This window comes from Haemorhous mexicanus, chromosome 9 (assembly GCF_027477595.1).
Source record: "Haemorhous mexicanus isolate bHaeMex1 chromosome 9, bHaeMex1.pri, whole genome shotgun sequence".
NCBI lineage: Eukaryota > Metazoa > Chordata > Aves > Passeriformes > Fringillidae > Haemorhous > Haemorhous mexicanus.
The window spans coordinates 6,400,258-6,418,769 of record NC_082349.1 but is presented as its reverse complement, the minus strand read 5'-3'; the positions used below and the strand labels follow the sequence as shown (position 1 = coordinate 6,418,769).

The 18,512-nt window shown below is 40.0% G+C and overlaps 1 protein-coding gene across 5 annotated transcripts in view; it reads left to right on the top strand.

The window, feature by feature from the left end:
• OSBPL9 (oxysterol binding protein like 9) overlaps positions 1–18,512 on the top strand; it is a 57,457-nt gene that overhangs the window by 306 nt on the left and 38,639 nt on the right. For all 5 annotated transcript variants that reach the window (XR_009487469.1, XR_009487470.1, XM_059853838.1 and 2 more), the window contains exons 2-3: positions 8,600–8,650; positions 12,643–12,721. Coding sequence is in view for 3 of the 5 variants with exons in the window: in XM_059853838.1 (XP_059709821.1) it covers positions 8,600–8,650; positions 12,643–12,721 (130 nt within the window). In the remaining 2 variants the exon portion in view is untranslated. The remainder of the gene's footprint in view (positions 1–8,599; positions 8,651–12,642; positions 12,722–18,512) is intronic.

Below are 18,512 nucleotides of genomic sequence, written 5' to 3'. Positions count from 1 at the left end.
GGGGCGGCGCTGCGGTGAGATGGAGTGGCGGGGGCGAGGGGCGCTGTTGTTGTTGGCGGCGGGCGGCGCCGCCGGCGGGAGCGGCCGCGGGACCCGCCCGGGCTCTCCGGCAGCTCCGGGGCCGCGCACCCTCCTCGAGCGGCCCGTGTCCCCCCTGTCCTGGAGCCTTACTCGGTGCTGGCCGAGTGCTGCCGCGTCCCACTGCTCCCCGCCCTGTCCGGCGGGAACTCGCGCTGGCCTCGATCTGGAGGCTCAGCCCAGCCGGCGGGCGCGGGCAGTGCCGCTGTCCCGGGGCCGTGCGCGCCCCGCCGCGCCCCGCGCTTCGTTCCCGCGGCTCTCGGTGCGTTACGGCTGCGTTTGGCGGGCTCGCTGCCGCCCTGCAGGTGCTTCCCAGAGCCGGATCGACTTTCCCGTTTACGTTCAGGACTTCCCACTTCCCAGCACGAACTTTTTTCTGCGGTGTGTTAAGAAACAGTGATGCTTTTCTTAACTATTTTTTTTTAGTTTATAACCCCTGACAGATCCTGCCTTACTGGCTGGTTCACCTTCCTTATTCATATTTTTACATAACTTACAGCTCTTTTAATGTAGGAATTAATCTTTTTCAAGGATGCACCCCGAAATCTGAAAGCTCATTGGGTGAACTGCATCCATGCCCCAAAGTTTTCTTCTCATGGAGCAATTAGTGTATCAGGCTGAATAAAACACATACAAATTAAACCTGTAGTAAGTTGTAATAGATTTACAGCAAATGACATACCACATTGTCTATCAATCTTTGTACAGAAGCATTGCATATAAAACTTTTTTCCCTAAATCTGGATTTCCATTATACTGGGAGAGGCAGGGGTAAGGCTCTTGCCACAGAACTGTCACAGGCTCTCAATTTTGTTCATGTGGGTTCAAAATCTCTCACTGGGGATGTGGATGGAGAAATGAAAGTGCTTTTATAGTTGCTATTTAGTGGCTCTTCAAATGTCAGCTGCTTGTCAGAGATGAATTAGTCAGTGTGGTCTAAGTAGCAGTCCAAGGTGCAAAGTCATTTAATGCTCAGCTACAGAAATAGAAACATTTGCTGATGACTGGTGTGTATAATTATAATTCTGGATATTGCACTGAATTTCATCCTATGGTCTTCAGCTGTTTAATAAAATTATATTACTTAATTTTTTCGTATGACTGGGTACCTCTACATGTACATTACACTTTTATTTTGTATAGTTTATTATGTTCTCTGTCAGTATAACAACTATTAGTTCAAAATTTTAAAAACCCTTCTTTAACTACCTATCCTAAAAAGTTCAAGTTGGGTTCAAGGAATAAAATCATGTTCTCTGCTTTATGTACCTTTACCACTAAGAAGTGGCTGCAGTGAACATTTCCTTCAGAATGCTTTTCCCATCCATGAGCTTTAACTGCATGCATGTCTCTGAAGTGCTCGCTAGGCCGTTCTCCAGACATCTGAATTCATTCTCTTACCTAAGGCTGTGTCCTGCTGAAACCTGCCTGCCTAAAGATCTGGTTCTTGGGCACGCCCTCCTCTCCCTGTGTGCTGGCAGGGCTGCTCCCAGGGCAACAGGGTCAGCAGGAGCAGCGTTTGAAGGATAACTCAGACCTAGTCCCAGCTGATCTCACACCTCTCAAGAGCCAGTCCTACCCCTGACAAGATGTTAGGACACTGTTTGCTTCAGCTTTAGTGTTGGAGTAGTAACTCCCGACTGGTAGTTGATGAAGCTCATAAACAGCATTAATTTGAAATCTTGGCAGGTTTGGGATTTTATTTGAATGGGACAATGGCCTGTTGTGCTTCTCGTGTTGAGAAGGAGCCTGTGATCAGGTGCACAGGACTCCCTCCTCACCTCTTTCAGTCTAGAGCAATGGTGTTGCCTCACTCTGCCTGGTGAGTGTGGCTGGGCTGCTGTCTGAGCCTGGATCTGGCCCCTCCCAGGAGTGTAATGCAGGGCTGGGATGGGCTGGGCTGGTTCCTGCCCGGCTGTCTGGACACACGACCTGGAAGCAGTTTTGTGGGTACAGGTGATTACAGGTACCCGGTCAGCCTGTGCCTGCTCATCGTCTCTCCAGACTCCTCAGCCCACTGCCATCCAGTAAGTTCTGCAGACAGGAGACACTTTCTCCAGCAGATCCCACAGCCTGTTAACCTTTGGCTGGGCAGCTGTGGAAAATTGCAGTCAAATAACTTCTGATGCAGCTGAAGTTTCCATTAGAGCCTGAGCCACAAACTTCTTCATGGGCGTGTCCTTGCACTCCTGTACTCAACCCTCCTTGGTTACCTAAAAATAGACTGCAGAAAAGCACCCTTAATGTGAAATAAACATTCAAACAGAATTAGTGTGCAATAGCACTGCACTCTGGGGGGAAAGAAAAGGTTATGCTTTGCCTTTTGGTGGAATGAATAGCTGTTAACCTAAGTATGTTTTGGATACATACACCAGGAGCAAATGAATTCAATGAAATTCCATTTCTGGAATTATTAGAACTTTAAAGGAGCAAGTCAAAAGATTTTACATCAAGTCAGAGTCAGGAAAAAAATAATAAAAAAAATGTAATGGTGACATTTATTTCTGTTTTCATTTGTGTGTTCCATGCTCTGTACTTGTATTGCAGTGAACAGTAGTAGTGCTACTTGCATGTGTGAATGTGGATCTTCTCAAGTGCCTTTACAAGGTGTTTTACAAAAGCCTTTTACCCAAATTGCCAAATTGTTGGCTTTTTTTTCCACTTCTGTAGTCCAGAATTGAAATGTTTATCCTCAAATTTGCTTATAGCTACTTTTGTGTAAAGTTACTTACAAATTCTGTAATTTACAGAGTATGATTTAGACTTGTTATCCAAATATTCTTTTCACATGGTTTTGCTTAAATAAATGATTGTCTGATATCAGTAAATGGCCCCTTTTTTTTTCTTTTTCTTTTTTTTTTAAGCAAAATACGGATTAAATGACAGTGTGCCATTTTTGCCATTTTGGATCAGTTTGACCAATGGCTTGACAAATTATTTCTTTTTTCTCCTCAGTATTCTTGGATTTGTGACTCTCCTTGTGTTTCAGTGTTTTCTCTTAAAGGAATAACTTACATTTATAAGTTACTGAAGCACTGTGGGTTTGTTGGCTTCACTGAAATATTTAGCAAACAAGTCTTGAACTGGCTCATTCCTGCCTTCTGCTGGTGCAGGAGCTGTAAAGTTGTTCCACGAGCTGGATTCCAGATGAAAAATAGCTTTGTGCTGGTTTATTTTTTCAGCTGAATTTGTTCTGTTGTTTGTTTTGTGCATGTCAGTGTAGAAACGTGTGTGTTGACATTATGCTGGGAGGAGAACATGAAGACAAAGAAATGGAGGAAGGGGGAGTTGAATGCAATTTGCTTTTTGTTTGTGTTTTCTGGCAGAAGTGCTGTCTTAAATACACATCAGCTATAGCCTTGATAACCCTTGGGAATTCTGTAGAAATAATCCAGTGAACCACTCAAGTTTGAAAATCTGATTTAAATTCTAGCTTTAAGTGTACTCTTTAAATAAATATTTAAATTGTATAATAAATTGAAAGCAGAACTGGCATAGCTGGGCAAACAGTGCTAAGAACAGTGCCAGAGGAAGGTCAGTTCCTTAAAGTATTTTAAAACTTCATGGATATTTGACATTTGGTGGTATTGAAAGGAGAACTATTCAAAATGTTGCAGGCTTAAAGAACTGCCTTGCACAGTAAATGAGGGCTGCCAGAAAAAATTGTTGTGTATGACAGCTCTGTATTGTGTGTTCCTGAAACCAAACTGGGGAGCCTCCCATCATCTTAATGGTTTTTGCACCAGTGAATGCCTGAAGAATGGATTTAAGTGCTGTTCTTTTGTTCATCATTCCATCAAACTACTTTTAAAACATTTGCTGGTTGGCTGCTCTCAGGAGCAAGAGCTGTGTGAAATCACTTGTTGGGGAAAGTAATTGTGGCAGTATGAAATTGTTTCTCCCCTCAGGTTTTTCAAGATTACAGCTAGTTAGCAACTTTAATACTGGTATTGAAAAACTGCTTGTGGGTTGTACAACCCAGCTGTTGAGGAGGGGGACTCAAATTTTGGGGCAGTTTTATGAATCTTTGGTGGTGAACTGAAAACGAACTTTGCTGATGTGATTTCAAACGATGCCTCTGAAGCTGCATTCATGGCTCAGTGGCCCCATGGTAGTGACTTTCAGTTAAATACTTCTTTCAAATACAGTTTCTCAATCAGCAGCTGCATGCAAAAATCCCAAGAAAACAGGAAAAAATGCATCTGCTTTTGCACAAACGTTCCCTCCGAGGTCTCTGTTTTCCATTCTCAGATGAAATGACACTTTTTTCTTATAATAACTTGATATGTCACATGCCCTGAAAACAACTCAGTGAGTCTATTAAAAACAGGCAAAACTGGAAGTGAACTTGTAATAATAAAAATAATTCTGAATTTATGGTCACGGGATATAAAATATTGTGTATAAAATAAGTACAACACTAAATTGAAATTTGTACATTGTTTAAACTTTGTATCAGAGGTTTCCATGCACTGGATTAACTGTTAAAGGATTATAAGTGAAGTAGTTGACTCCTCTTTAGGTTGCAGCTACAGGCAGTTCAGTCTGTAGCTGTGCAGTTTTGGGGAAGAGGCTGAATGGAGGGTTCCAGGACTGGGCTGTACCTTTTACACCTTGATCCAGTTAAGGCCTCACATGTTTTAATTTCTCATAGGATTCTCCAAAGCAGAGTAATGCTTTTCCATGCCAGGACCTATAAAATGTTGCCTTAACTATTTCATATAATCCTGGTATCTGTTGGGGTTAGATGAGCCCTGGTGGCACCTGAGCTATTGCTGCAGTGTTTTATCTCCTGTTTTATGACTGCACCCACCAAAGTCCCAGCTTTAGCTGCACAAACAACAGGGCTGTGAGATGCTGTCCCTGAGCTCAGGGAGCTTCTCCTCTGAGACTGGTGTGTGCCTTGGAAGGGGGCTGGAAGAATGGTGGGGCTGGGAACAGCCTGTAAAATCATGAAATTGTTGAGGTCTGTTTCTGCTTAAAAAATGCCTTAGGATTTGATGAGGAAAAAATGACTATTATGGAAAGTGATCCAAATGTAAGCTTCTCTTGTAGATGTAGATAAATTGCAAAGATTACTGTTTATGGATACAGCTTGTTCCAGGTTCTTCATCCTTAACAGGAAATAAATGTCCCAAGTGGTTTTGCTCATCTGTGTACTTATGTTAGGGATTTCCATGACAGCACTGAGTGAGTCAGAAATGCACCTCTTCAAGTTCTGCCCTTCTGTGCAAACAGAACTCATGCCTGAGAACTTTTGGAGGCGAAGAGCGGCTGGGTTTTATTTGAAACCTTAAACTTTGCCACAGCTACAACTCAAATGAAATAGTAGCACTTCTAAAGATGAAGGAGGGCTGGGGGTTTTTGGGCTTGGGTTAGGATTCTAATTTTGTTTTGTTTTCTTTAGATAGGCCCAATCATTATTTTAATTTCTCTTAAGAAGTTGTAGGTTACCTGAAATGCCTTATGTTAGATCATTTCTGTATGTGATCAACTTTGCTGTGTGGATGTAAAAGAGGAACCAATAAAGGCCACATCTTTTTGAGAGATACCTAAATTCCCCCTGCAGTAATACTCTATAGCTTTATTAATTTTTACAAATTTTTATTTGAGTTTCAGCTGAAATTTTTCTCATACTGCTGTCTGCTTATAACCTGTTCAAGTCCTTTATCATCACAATCAGTACAGTGTGTATGGAAAGCTTATGGGAAATGTAATTTTGTCTGGTTATAAAACTGAGCACTGAAGAAGATAGCTGCATATTAAAATTTTAAATATAAAAGGAAAGTAAAATGTGGGGGATTTTTATTAGCCATTTAGAGATGTCTTTCTGCTGTATGAGTTTTTGTTCAGTGAAATGGAACCATTCCTCAAAGCAGTTATGGGATGGCTTTATATTTAATAGGATATATTGGATAACCTAATTTCAATCAAAGAATAATAAGGGGAAGCTGAAGGTATTTGAATTGTATTTTTGTAAAATCTTAGTTGGGGAGGGGGCAAAATCTAAAATGCCAGCTGAATTGTGTTTTTTTAAAGTGCTGTCCTGCAGCAGCAGTGGAAGGGTTGCTGTCTGCCAGTGAGAGAATCCAGCACTGTGTGTGATGGCAGCTGCCTGCTCTGGAGCTCAGGGAATTCAGATACTGGAATGATGGGTGCTTTACTGCACTTAGGTAGGATGAATTCCATTTAGTGCTTCCTTATAATTGATATTAACCAAGTAAAGCTCTGTCAGAAGATGGTGAAATTATGGGTATACAGGCCCACACTCTGACCTGTTGTTTATTTTGTCATTCTTTTTGCAGACTAAGAACGTTATAAAGTTTAAACTTAATTTCCATTCCATTAAAATGTGGTGGACAAGAAAAAGGGAGGCTTTCACTGTATCTTTTGCAGCTGAGTTGGTGGTCAGTGGAAATGGGGGTTCTTGGGGTTCTGCTCTCCCTTGCACTGGGAGGAGCCCTCCGATTTCCTGCTTGTCACTAAGGGGTCTAAACCCTTCCAAACCCAATCTCTTCTGCTGCCTTTGCTTTTTGTCTGCTCTGGTTCTGTGCCTGTGCCCAGCACAGGGAGCTGGGAGGGCTTTGCCTGGCTCATGGGATCCGGGTCAGAACTGGTCGAGTCCCTGCAGCCTCTGCACTGTTGCAGCCTCAGTTCAGATATTTTCTTTCCTGCTTAGATTATGCCAATAATTCTTCCAGAAACCACCAGAGGGAGTGATAAGCTCTCAGAAGTGTCCTCCCATTTTAGGAGAGCTCTCAAGGCAGCGAATATAAAAAGTAAAAGTGTACTCTAGTGAGCTATGTTTCAAATATACACAATTTCTCATAGGAAATTGTTGGAGAAACTTTGTAACTAGATCCTCTCTTGGGTTTGAGGTTAAAAAAAAAAAGAGATCAAAACAAAACAATGTTCCAAAAAGTCTTCCCTATGTACCTGTTGTCTAAAAAGAAATTATATATCTGTAGAATACATTATGGAGGCACTGCTGGTCTTTACTTCCATTTCACTTTGACCAGCTAACATGTGCTGATGTAAAAACAAGTATATTCATACTGACAGCTTCTAACACTCAGAAGACAGCTCTGATAAATTGGAGCCTGAATTGAATGAGAGGTCAGCTAAAACATTATTTGACCCCCAAGTGCTGTACTTGTACATTATCTTTAGTGAATAGGACTTGCTAGGACTGCTTCATTCTTTCCTCCTAGCTACATCCAAAACATATTTCAGATAAAGAATAATTTGTTACTCTTAAGACTGATGCTTCTTGTCCTGTCTTTTTTTTCCCATTAATGTCAGAAAGATTTTATTGTCTAATTGCTTCAGTGAAAAATAGGTGTGGTGGTAATAACATCAATATATTGTCTTGATGGAATTATTGATACACTGCTGGAAAGAAGTGGGTATTTCAGAAGATGACAACAAGAGAATCTGATCATGAGGCATCAGTGACAGTTTTTGTTTTCCTGACCTGAAAGAATGTAGTTTGAGTATTTGGATGGCAAGAGAGAAGGGGTTTTATTATACAGGACTGCCTTTCAGATAAGGCTACAATAGCAAGGAATTTATCATTCAAAAAGCAGGAAGCGTGTGGGTGGGTAGTCAAAAAACAGCCCTTACCAGAAAACTGAGTATTCAGGATGATCTCACTATTTTCTTTCTCACCTTAAATAGTTTGTGTGTGCTACTTGGGCTTGCCACTGTTGTCCAATAGCAATGGTTACTGTCAGCTTTGCCTGTGACAGTGGTGGGAACAGCTGAAAGCTCAAGGATCACTATCTCAAGCAGAGTTGACTGTTTAGCGTTCCCTACTTGGGGGGGAGGTTGAAGCTTTTTCCAATGCTTCAAACAAGTATTAAAGAAGAGATTGAGTAATTTTGCAAGGTATGTTAATGTGCAGGTTTGAGCACTGGTTATGGACATGAAAATCCTGTTTTTTGATCTGGGCTCCAACAGCTTAAATGGCTACAAAAGTTAACTTTTTAAATTGTAATAATGACAGTGGGCTGTACTAGCTAGGAAGTAGATTTACAAACGAGTCTAAACATGAATTTTGTCTTTGCCTAAAAGGGGTATAAATCAGGGGAAGTTTCTGACAGAGGTATAATTTCATTTGTGCAATTCTGCCTGCACAGTTAGATTTTTTTTCATGGACACTTTCCTGAGAATAGGAGAGAAAGGAGGAAGATGTGAATCAGCATACTGCTGATTTTTAATATTTCCCAACTCCTTTCTTCTTCCTTTCCTTTTACTTTCTATAAAGGTGTGGACTGCATTTCATAAGTATTTCTTGAAGTTACTTAGGAAACTTCTTGTAGAGGGATCTTGTATTCTTTTGAAAGATTCATTTTCCATACTATGGCTGTGGGGACGAACCTATTTTGTAACAGAAATTGCATCTTTTTTAATCAGTCACTAAAATATGGTGTAAAAATGCTTTATTCTTTCTCTGTTGGTTTGAATAACTTTCTTCTTACTGTATCTGTTAACCCACTGATTTGGTTTTTTTCTGTTTCAGTCAAAAGACAAAATGATGAGAGGCTCACGCCGAGGATGTGTTAGACTCAGGGTAAGTGTTGTTTTATTCAGTACTTAATGACTTACTGTGTATAATATGTCCTAATGGAGAGAACTGCAAGGAGACTTTTGAGGCTTGGGCTCTATTCCTGACTCTGCAAAATGCTGAAATGGTGAAAGTATTTAAAGAGAGAAAACGTTAGAGGTCGAGTGACGTGCTGGGCTAATGACATCCTGTAATTTATATATGGTGTAAAAATATTATACATTTTATATTAATATATTAAAAGGCATTTTGTGGCAGAGTAAGATGGGTTAGCAGTAGGGCACTGTGAAAAATTTGCTGTTTGCAGTTCTCATTTCTCTGTGTGTGAGGTCCATGTGTAAATACACAGATATAGAGATATATGTGTATATGTTGTTCTGTAGCTACAGAAGTCATTGTGAAACTGCTTCCTTCTGTCCTGGTTTGTTTTTCTTCTCTTACCATGTCCTCCATCCTGCCAGTTTGGACATTCCTTAGGCCTAGGCTTGAGCTAAGTGAAACACAGGAGGACTGGAAAAGGAAGAGAGAACACTGTTGGCAAAGTTCTTGAAATATGGTTGGAGTGGGGTGGGCAGATTGGGGAAAGAGAAGGAGCAGAGTGGGAAAGCTGAGCATTGCCTGTGTGAGGCACTCTGGTGTGGGACATTTAGCCCTGACTGCTGCTGCTGTAGCTGGAAATGGAATTCCTAAAGGGAGGTGAGAGTGCTGTGATATCTTTGCACAGTTCCTACCTTGCTGTCATGCTTGTACCAAAGCTATTTCTTCTTGCACAAGTCCTTTTCCTATATTTTTTCCTATTTCTCATAGAATTTCTGTTTCTAGCATGCAGCAGTCTTGTGAAGAGCTGGAACAAGTGAGGAGTGAGAAGGATGGGTATGAATGGCAGCATTTTGAAAGTTGAAGTAAGAGAAGTCTAGAGAAGAGGATCTGTGGTCTTACAAACAATGTGATGAGTGTTGAAGGAAAACTGTGCATTTTCCAGTTACTCCTTCCTTCTGTTGTTAGGCCTTTCTAGTCTTTCTCTGGGTACCTGTAGCCTTCTGAGACTCCACAGAGAATTCCCATTAACTTGGATTCCAGATTACTTCTTGGCACTTTGTCTTGCTTAATGTATTGATATCTTAATGCAGAATTTCTTTATGGGAAATGTACACTCAAACCTCTGTCTAGAACAAGACATTCCCAAAGATTCATGAGGAAGGTTTTTTCATTGTGCAGAAAAATTCAGTCCAAAAAGCCATGCCTGCTTTAATAGTGCTGTGAGCCTGTCACTGTGGAGCTTGGCCACAGCCTGCCAGTTTAGGAAATAATAAAAGTGAACAATCTGTTCAATATTGCCTGGTCCATCTTTATATGTATTTAACATGAAACAGCCACTTTCTCTTCTCCCATCTGTCACTCTTCTATCACAAATTGTTCTTTGGACTTTTCTAAAAACTGATGGACTCCCTCAGCATTTCTCTGAATATGTGTGATTTGCTTGTTTGGGGTTGGTGTTTTGGTTTTTTTTTTGGTTTTTGTTTGTGAGGAAGGGAGGAATCTTCCTTTTTTCTGCTTTTGTAAAGCAGCTCCCCTGGCAGATGACAGTGATACTGATAGCTGAACAGATGGGCTTTTGCAGTCTGAAATTCTATCAGAGAGGTTTTCTGTTTAGAGTAATTGTTGATTTGTAACTGTAGGTGTGAACATAAACAAACATGTAACTTAAGCAATTTGGCTAGAATATTTCCTTGTCTCTTGAATGGATTGTGAAAAGCTTGTTCCTCACCTTTTTGCTCCTAATGCACATTTCATGGGCCTGAAATTTCATCTTCAAATTCTTTTGTTGATTGTCTTAGTGTACTTAGGAAAGTGTAGTCATAAAGCATTCTGTGTCATCTGCACTATGCTTATGTCCTGCTAAAGTTTTCTGGAATATCCATAAACTTTGTCACTCTTAATTTTACTCCTTCATATGTATTATCTGCATGATAGAGGAAGCATTTTCTGTGCTTCTGGCTCAGACCTTTTGCCCCAGAGTTGCAGTGACAGTATGTGCACTGTGCACAGGTTTGTGCTGAGCTCACAGGCCCAGGAGAGCTCTCCCTGCTCCCACACTTGGGATGGAGCAGGACTCAGCTGTCTCAGTCTGTGTTTATGTGAGTTTCACCTATATCCTCTGGGGAGAATATCTTGGTCATGCTGAGGTGAGGGTCAGTCTCTTCTCCCAGGTAACAAGTGACAGGATGAGAGGAAATGGCCTCAAGTTGCACCGGGGGAGGTTTGGGTTGGATATTAGGGGAAATTTCTTCCCTGAAAGAATGGTCAGCCATTGGAACAAGCTGCCCAGGGAAGTGGTGGAGTCACTGTCCCTGGAAGTGTTCAAAAGATGTGTGGATGGGGCACTTGGTGAGATAATTCAGTGTTGGACATGGTGGCACTGGGTTAACAATTGGACTGGATAATCTTGGAGCTCCTTTCCAGCCACACTGACTCTGATACAGCTGCTGAGGAGAGCAATATTGTACAACTTGCTGTGACCTTCTGATTTACTACATGGCAAAATGGGTACTTAAAGTGCCAAATATTTATCTGCTGGTATATTTAAAGGAATCTGGTGGTTGTTGTGTCCTGGCACTAAAGATGTTCAGAATTATACTGGCTTGGATATAGTTTTTAGGTGCCTCTTTTATAGTGATCACAGAGCTGTCCATGAAAAGCCTATAAGGAAGATTCTCTTGGAGAAGTTAAATGGCACATTTTATCAGTGCAGGGAAATAAAAAACCATCTTGGAGCTATCCTTTCCTGCCACACTGCCTTGGATTACAGAGGGGTGGTGCTGTTCTTACTTAGGACTGCTGTTGTGGGGCTGTGCTGGTCCCAGCCATGCATGACCTGGTCCCACATGCCTCAAATCCCATGGAGGGGCTGTGAGGAACCTGTGGGGGTAACACTGACTCAGCTCCCTCTGCCCCCAAGTCTGGACCCAAACCATCCTTAGGTTTTGGCCAGCCTGGTGTATCCCTGGCCCCAGCCCTGCAGCTGCTTTGGGGTGTTTGGCTGAATGAAGGAAGCCCTGGCTGGAATTGACTCAGGGCTCCTGGTAGAGCTGTTACTCTGTGTGCTCTGAGAGTAAGGGCAGAATTTACCCTCTAAATATGTGCACCTTCCAGGGATGTCTGTCTGTTTAGTGGGATGGGAAAGGATGCAATAAGATTCTGGTGCCGTGCCTCCTTGGAGAAGGAGAAGAGAAACTGAGTAAATCCATTGGTGATTTTTGGGCTAAATATTAAAGTTTATTGGAGCTGGCAGAGACTTGGAATTGTCTTTTTTTTTGTGTCTTCTTCTGGGTGAAACTGTTATTTATTATAAGTGTTGGAGGGGGCAGGAATGAAAATGTGGATAGATTTGTAATTGCTAAGCACAGATGGTCTTTCATTTATTTGCATTTTCTTGTAATAATTCATGAAGAATTAGAAGACAAAGCTAGTTGCTTCTGATATATCCTGATTACTTACTGTTAATATTTACTTAGGGACTGAAAATTAGATCATGCAGTGTACCAGTGACATGACATGATGGGCCAAATTCATTCTGCTAGAATGATTTATTTTTTATTACAGGCTCGTAGATAAAATCCAGGTCAAGAGCTTCTTTTTGTAGAGTACTTAAGAATTATTATTTTTATACACGGAAAATACATATAAAATATGTAAGTTGGAACGTAGTAGGGAACTGCTGCAGCATAAAGCCACCTCCATTACAGAAATAAAAGATGCATATTTATTATCCAGATAACAGCTTTACAAACATTCACTGTTTTTTTCTGCAACTAAAATTTTCTTGTTTTAAAGAACTGACTGCATCCTATGACTGAACAGAGAATCTTTCTGCTCTTTACTGTATTCAGTTTGCTTCTAATTTGTGAAAGCTTTTTAAATTCCAGTGGTGTAGTGATAGAGTGTCTGCTGCTGATGTCACTGCTTGCCTTATCAGGATTTTGTTCTTTGTTTCACAGGGAGCTGTGATTGGTATAGACGATGAGGACGACAGCACCTTCACAATAACTGTTGATCAGAAAACCTTCCATTTCCAGGGTGAGCTGAAAGAAGAGATTGTTTTTTCTTATAATAGATTCCACTTGTATTTGATGGATGATTTTAAATGTTTGGCAACAGAACAGCATGAATGAGCACACTGAGAACATTCTGGATCCAGGGGTGCTGCAGGTTAGGCAGGGATTTACATCTGCAGTGAAAACATATGTGCTAGAAAGAGACTGTAGCTCTGGCAGGATTTGGAGATGAATAATGTAAAGAATAAATCACTCAAGGGGAGAAAGTAACGTGCTTCTGATTATGGGTTTCGCTTGCAAAACGTTTCTGCTCTTCGTTATCAAGATACAGTGATGCATTTCTTTATGAAGAGAATCAAGACCGGTCTGAAGGTTGCAGTTTTATCCAAATAGAACTTAATGCTCAATTATGAGGAGACTAGAGGCAACGTTGGGCTTAACGGTGGAGCTTTGCTTCAAGATTTACCAGCTTGCATTCATTTCATCTACATTTCTGTGTCTTGTTTGCCAGTCACCATTTCTCTGCTATTATCCTTTTATTCACATTTCCTAGCACCAATGCCATCTGCCACTGCTATGTTTCGTCATTGCATGCTATGGCTCACCGGTAGAAAGGGTAAGGCTCTATATCATTGCTATGTACTCCTTAAATGGTTTTGTCTGCAGCAGTAGGACAAAATACTGTGCTAATATTGAATAGAGAACTTCCTTTTTCCGAATGTTAAAATCCCAGGGAAGTATGGTGAAAATATTTTGCAGTTAACATTTGTTAGTCCTTTTGCTTTCCCTCTGAAATGCAGTGAGTAAATAATTGCTTTGTATAGAGCTGGAAAATGTAAATACCCAAGAGGTACACTTGCATTTAAGCAGTCATTTTAATTTATGTAAACTGAAATAATTCTACAACTTATATTGTACTGTACATATTTTTAAAACAGTGATTTGCAACTGGGAATTATCATCAATAGTTTTTTGTGAGACTATTTCTAATGATAAATACTAATTGTATACCGTATTGTCACTGTCTTCTGTATTCCTTGTGCTGTAGTTTTTCCTAAATGCTGCTGCTGTCTTCTGGCTTTTCACTGCATTAAGCCTTGTAAATATACCTTCACAGTGCTGAGCTCACAGTAATACTTAAATCTCTTGTTCCCAAGGATAATTGTTAAAATGCAAGCTAATTGCTCATGCAGTAATGGAATGCTGTATTAGGGCAGTCTCTCAGTACTACAAAGCTAAATACTGCTGAATATTTGAGAACTTGATACAGGTAAATCTAGAAATCTCTGATCTTTAGTTACTAAGATAGACCTTTTTTAATACATCTTGTTATATGCTGTATTCTGCTTTAGCTAGTCAGATGTCTTAAGAAAACTGATAGCATTTGACATAAGTAATGTTCTACTCTAAGTAATATTGGTCATTTTTGACCAGCAGTGTTGTCACATCTTGTGCTTTATAATTTCTCTTTCTCTGCATTTCATATTAGGCCAGGATTTATGTATCCTCCTTTAGTGTACAGCTAAGATATTGTACACTATTTTCTGTATTATGCTTTTTCTGTTAGCATATTATGAAGATAACGTCCCTGATACCCAGGAAATTATAATGATTTATGATACAAGCACAGTATTAATATACATGGATTTAATGCAAACATGTATAAAGACAGGTAAGATATGAGTCCTGTGATATTTCAGTGTCAAAAAATGCTCTGTGGAACTATAGATATAGTTCTTATAGCCATTATAAATGCATTCTCACCTCATGCAACCTCTGTCATATTTATGTCAAATTTTTGTACATTGTAGTAAATTAATTCAGTATTACACAGGTTTTAATTTATGCAAAATGTAGGTCACTTTCAGTCATAGATGGCAAGTGGTTAATAATGTAAATATTACAAAATATATGCTGAGACTACACAGGGTATGTAGAGCAGATTTTGGGAATAATCCAAGAAAACATACAAAATTCCTAACAATTTCTTCCTAACTTTTAATACCTGGTTAAGATGGAGCTTTTGTTCTGCAAGATAGCCATAGCTATGCATTCATTCACCCTTTATAAAAGAAGTCTTGGACAAGAGAAGGCTGCAGGAATGGCAGCTTACAGTCTCTTTCTTCCTTCTTGCTGCCTTCCTGCTTTCTCAAGGACAGACAGGGATTCAAGCAAGCTGGAGCCTCCTTGCTGGGAAAAAACAGAACTTTAAAAATCCAAGCTTTCAGAGCTCTCCTGACCTAAGCTGAGGTCTCACCTGCAGTGGAACAGTTTCTCTTGCAGGCTCTCCATTCACTCAGGCTTTAAATACTGACTGGTGCCTCAGCTGACAGCCAGTGATAGAATTTGAGTTAGTGAAAAATGAAAGAAAAACTTCATTCTGGGTTAATTAATTATTTCTTCATGTCAGTTGCTCGAAATTGCACATCTGACTAACACTCTGGAGATGGAAGTAATGAGATGAAGGGCAAGTAAGTAATTTAAAACTGTCTGACCAACTTCTCTCATGGAAGTTGATTCCATATGTGTGTAACTGAATTTCTGAATTCCCAAAGCTCTAGCATCTCCCACTAAGATTTGCCTGTCACTGGATTTTGGCAACTTCTGAGTCTTTCTCAGAAGAAAAGTTCATATTTTGTTTCTGCCTGTGTCAGTCTCCCTTTTTTCTGTTCTCAGTTGTGCTTCCTAGTGGCCATCCCTGCATTGAACATCAGTAAAAGTTAAAAAGTTTTCATTACAAAGATGTTGTAGGTTTTGAAAGGTGACTGGGTACATCCCAAATGGGATCCACATCCTTAGTACCTGGGTATAAAGGACAGAAGTTAATTCAATAAATATTGGCAGTAAAACAAGCAGCATATTTGGGTTTTACTGTCAGCTTGACTTCAGCTCTGCCAGAGTGCCCAGCAGATTCTTTCCCTGTATTTTATTGCTATGAACAGGTATATTGATGCTTGTTCATATTGGAGGGGGAAGGGAGGTAGAATGACATCAGAAATTTCAAAATAGATATAAAAGTAATGTATTTTACCTCCTGATTGGTCCTTGTTTGGTCATGCTGAATATCCAGTTTCATGGCTTCCTTGTAAGGCTTCTGAATTAATAGATCTTAAAGTATTCCCTCGTGGGTTTTTTCAGATTAGATGCAAAAAATCCATTCAAGTTGCTGTGAGACATTTGGGATTATACTTTTAGTTTTATTTACCTTCCTGTCAGGAAGCTTTTTCTTGGTAATATATTTTTCCTTGCTGCAGTACATGTCCCTGTTCTAAACGTTCCATAACTTTCAAACACTGTGGGGGTTGGGCTTGTTTTTCTTTTAACATCTTCGTATCATCACCAAGCTTTAAGCTCTTTCCATTTGGAAATTCACTTCTTCAATCCTTCATATTACTTAGCTGTTCTTTCCCCTCACTGGGATGCTTGTGACTTAAATTCAAGAGTGGGAACATGATGTTCAAGAGACTCTGGCAAGGGTATTGTTGTATTTCTTCTTGATATTTGATTTTCTGTCTAACCTGAAGCAATAATAGCTTCTATCTGGACTGAAATACTTCACTAAATGCACATTGTATGCATAAAAAAGAATTCATATTTTTTTTAAAAAATTAAACTCCTACCTGAAAATCCAGCTCTTATTCTTACAGCCTGCAGTACAGTTCCTTGGAAGGCAAATCACTTTTGTCTCCACTGTTTTGTGTAATAAAGAATGGAAAGATTGGAAGCAGTCCAGTGCATTGATCTGAGATGATTTTGCTTTAGCTTTTGTCTTTCCTATTCCTGCCACAAAAGTATCTGAGAAATGAAGCGTGAATGTTGCTGTGCAACTCATTCTCCTATCACATGAAAGCTGTCAGCTGGTAAAGGTAGATTTCTCCTTTTTTTCCCCATCCTTTGCCAGTTTTGTAGCTGGATTTGTGTCTGCCCACCATCCCAGCTGAGGAAAAAGGGAGACATGCCCAGCAAGAGTTTGCCATGTTATAAAAGCAAGGATTTTTTGTTAATGTGGGAGGCATTATTGTTGAGGATATACTGGGCTCCACAAAGCCTTGGTGCTGAGCAGTATCAGAATGTGAGATTTTAAGTATTTGTATTACATATCAAAATTAATTATATTGGTTTTATACCTGTGTTTCAACATTACTTGCAGAAATAGTCAATATTTATAGTCTTCTAGAATTCTTTGACATTGTCCACCAAACAGATGACAGGAAGCTGACTGCTCTTGTGGTAGGAAGAGGCACTTAAGTCTATCACATTACCTGATTTAAATAAGGATTCATAAATTGCAGCCTTTAAAAACAAAAAGTTAGAGAGCTTTTTAAATTTGATATTGAAAAATGCCTAGAGAGAGATTTTGGTGTGAATTCTTGGTCTGTGGTGGTTTCTTCAGTGATGTCTGTAACTGCTGTTGACAGCATTGTTTGTCCTAAGTTAATGTTTTTCTGGGTCTTTTAGGCTTCTGGTGGTGCTGAAACAGTGAATTCCTCTATGCTCAACTGTGCTTTTATGTTGCAGAGGAGGATGAGCAGCTGTAATCAGAGTAAAAGCTGAGCTTTCTGACATCCTCCCTTTACCTGACCAGGTCTAGGCTGCACAAAGTTCTGGGCTGCATCTCATCCTCCCCTGATTGGCATAACTACAGAAATTCCTCTGTGAGCCAGGGCTAGGTTTAGCTTTGCAGTGATTTTTCTGTCTTCCTTCTCTTCCCTCTGCTCCTTTTTGCTATTGATGTATTGCACTGGTATTTTGAGTGCCTGGGACATGTGACCAGAGTGCAGGGAATGGTGCAGGGTTGTGCTTTTCCTGTTTCATGCAGGTCCTTCTTGCACCAGCAGCATTCTGTGTTGTAATTGTTTTCCAATCACCCCATGGTTATGCCATTTTTAATGGCACTTCCCATACTCAATTGTTTTGCTCATATATCAACACCTCCTGGTTTTCTGTTTTTAAGGTTGAAGCTGCAGATTCAAAACATGTGTTAAACTTGAGAGTAGCAAAGAAATAATACCATGAAATAGTGTCTGTGTGGTGTGTTGATTTGGTGGGGGGTTTTTTCCTCCTCTAGAAGAAATTGTTACTTTTGCATCAATATGAATCTCTTATCTTGACTGTATATGTGATACATGGCAAGTATTTTGGAAGGGGAAAAATGGCCAGAAAGGGTCTCACTATAAGGAGGGGAAAGATACTGTGTAGTTCAACACTCTTTTCCTTCTGTTTTAGGAAGAAATTCCAAATTGCAATAACCTTGATTTTGACCTCTTAAATGGACAACTATTTTATTGGCTAAGAAAATGGTTATATTTTTGTTCTTCTAATTAGATTTTTTTTTAAATTCAAGCCAAAATATGGTTTCTACCTTAAGCTAGTAATTTCAGAGCTTTGTGAGTGGGATCTGCAAGGGAAAGAAGTCCTTTACTGTGAGAGTGCTGAGGCACAGGCTGCCCAGAGAAGCTGTGGCTGCCCCATCTCTGGAAGTGTTCAAGGTCAGGTTGGACTGGGCTCTGAGCAACCTGGGATAGTGGAAGGTGTCCTTGCCCATGGCAGGGAGTTGGAATAAGATCATCTTTAAGGTCTCTTCCAAACCAAGCCATTCTGTGATTCTATGATGAATTTTAAATGAAAACATACCCTAAAAACCATTTCCACAGAATATACCATATAAAGTATTGTTTAGTGCTGCTATTATTAATATTTAAGTATTATTTTCTAGTGAAAAACCATATGCTTGCCAATTTGTCCCACACTCAGAAATGTTTAACTACAAAATTATATATGGATTTTGTGTACATTATATATGGATTTCCAGA